The sequence below is a fragment of the Galendromus occidentalis genome, unplaced genomic scaffold (genome assembly GCF_000255335.2).
Source record: "Galendromus occidentalis unplaced genomic scaffold, Mocc_1.1 scf7180000075856, whole genome shotgun sequence".
NCBI classification, from domain to species: Eukaryota; Metazoa; Arthropoda; class Arachnida; order Mesostigmata; family Phytoseiidae; genus Galendromus; species Galendromus occidentalis.
In genome coordinates, this window is record NW_003803846.1 from 1,220 (window position 1) to 2,985 (window position 1,766).

Sequence of the window (1,766 nt, forward strand, 5' to 3'; positions counted from 1 at the left end):
TTTCGGAGGGGTGACTGTTATTGTCGGCGGGGATTTCGTCAAACCCTTCCAATCGTAGAAAGAGGCTCGATGAACGATATCCTCGAAGCCTGCGTGTCGAGATCTGCATTATGGTTACGCTTCGCAGCATATCCACTCACAGAAAATGTACGTGCCAGACAGAGTGATGTTCATTGGCATGAATTCTTATTGAATGTTGGGAATGGTACCATTAATGATTCGCGAGGGTGTGTACCCATCCCATCAAACATGCTCTGTAAAGGGAGCTTGGTGGATAACATCTATGGTTCTGTTGTGAAAGAGTCTGATGGCGAAGATATCATCAGTAAGGCGATTCTAGCGACAAAAAACAGGGATGTTCACCTGCTGAACGAGACTGTTTGAAAAAAGCTCTAGGACCTTGATCCTCGGGACGACAAAATCTTCCGCAGCATTGATGAAATTGTTCAAGATAACCAAGAAGATGAAATTCACCTCACGACGGAGTATCTCATTTCCCTAACCCCGTTCGGGATGCCACCGCATGAGTTATATCTCAAGGACGGGGCAATAGTAACGCTCCTTCGTAATTTGGATATAACCAATGGACTGTGTAATGGCACGAGACTTCGGATACAGTCGATGGGTCAGTTCACCTTAGGATGCGGATTCGTATCCGGACTGCGGAAAGGTGAATTCGTGCTCATACCGAGGACAGACAATTGTTGCGATACCAAATTACCCTTCCGGATGCGACGGAGACAGTTCCCTGTCCAACTCGCTTTCGCCATTACCATCAACAAAAGTCAAGGTCAGGCTTCCTCCAAACTTGGACTCCATTAACAAGAAGATGTCTTTAGTCATGGTCAGCTGTATGTGGCTCTATCCAGGGTAACCAATCCCGAGAGTCTGAAAATCAAAGCTCCAGACGCATTAATCAAGAATGTGGTTTTCCCTATCTAATTCCCACCTCATTCCATGTCCATTGAAATCATTCCATTTCATGACGGAGTCGTCATTGAATGACGACTCCGTGAGATACACTGAATCTTGAAACAGTTCTGCTCACTCCTCGATCGGATTCGCATTTGGCGGCAAAAGATTTTCGCGCGGCACCAAGCTCCATTCAAAAGTTCAGAGACAGTTTACTCGCTCAACGATCCCTAACTGTAAGAACAACCGTTTCTACCAGTACTGCGCATTCGGAGTTTGGGACAAGTTGGGTGCCGCAGTCATCGACGGTTTTCCTCACTTCAAGACTACGTTCCCGAAGACTCAACCCGCCGGAGTTTTGCGGCGACGTTGCTGCGGCCTGAATTCATCAAGTCTCCAATCTTGGCATTGCGTTCGACGAAGCCTTTCTAAGGCTCAAGACTCATCACGTCTCCTACGGCTCGCCGGAATTTCGGTAACTATTTTTCGTTCACGATTCCGTACCTCATTGTCTGCGTACTACATATACCAAATTTCCTTCACCGTCGTTGACTTATGCGTACAAATTATCGATTGAGATGATTATGGCGTCAACGCTACCAAAATACTGGCAAGGAAATTATTTGGCAGTCAAACGCGATCATAGAAATCCGCATATCTGCGTTGACAAAACTCTGCGTGCGCCCGTGAAAGCACGTCAACGAAATCTACGCTCAGACGACGGTCGTCTATTGACGAGGATTATCATTCGTCTTCTGAGCGAAACACCCTTCACACGGCTGGGAGTAGAGGACGCCATCAAACATCACTCTATGATAACAGCAGCTAACGCTTCTACAATTATCATTCACGAT

The 1,766-nt window shown here is 46.6% G+C and overlaps 1 protein-coding gene across 1 annotated transcript in view; it reads left to right on the forward strand.

Annotated features, from left to right (window-relative positions):
• The window catches only part of LOC100898242 (uncharacterized), a gene marked incomplete at its 5' end in the record, with an annotated part of 1,276 nt that extends 454 nt beyond the window's left edge, over positions 1–822 (forward strand). Inside the window, one exon of the mRNA XM_029112993.1 lies at positions 432–822. Within this exon, the coding sequence (XP_028968826.1) occupies positions 432–822 (391 nt within the window). The remainder of the gene's footprint in view (positions 1–431) is intronic.
• Between the last annotated feature and the right edge of the window lie 944 nt (positions 823–1,766).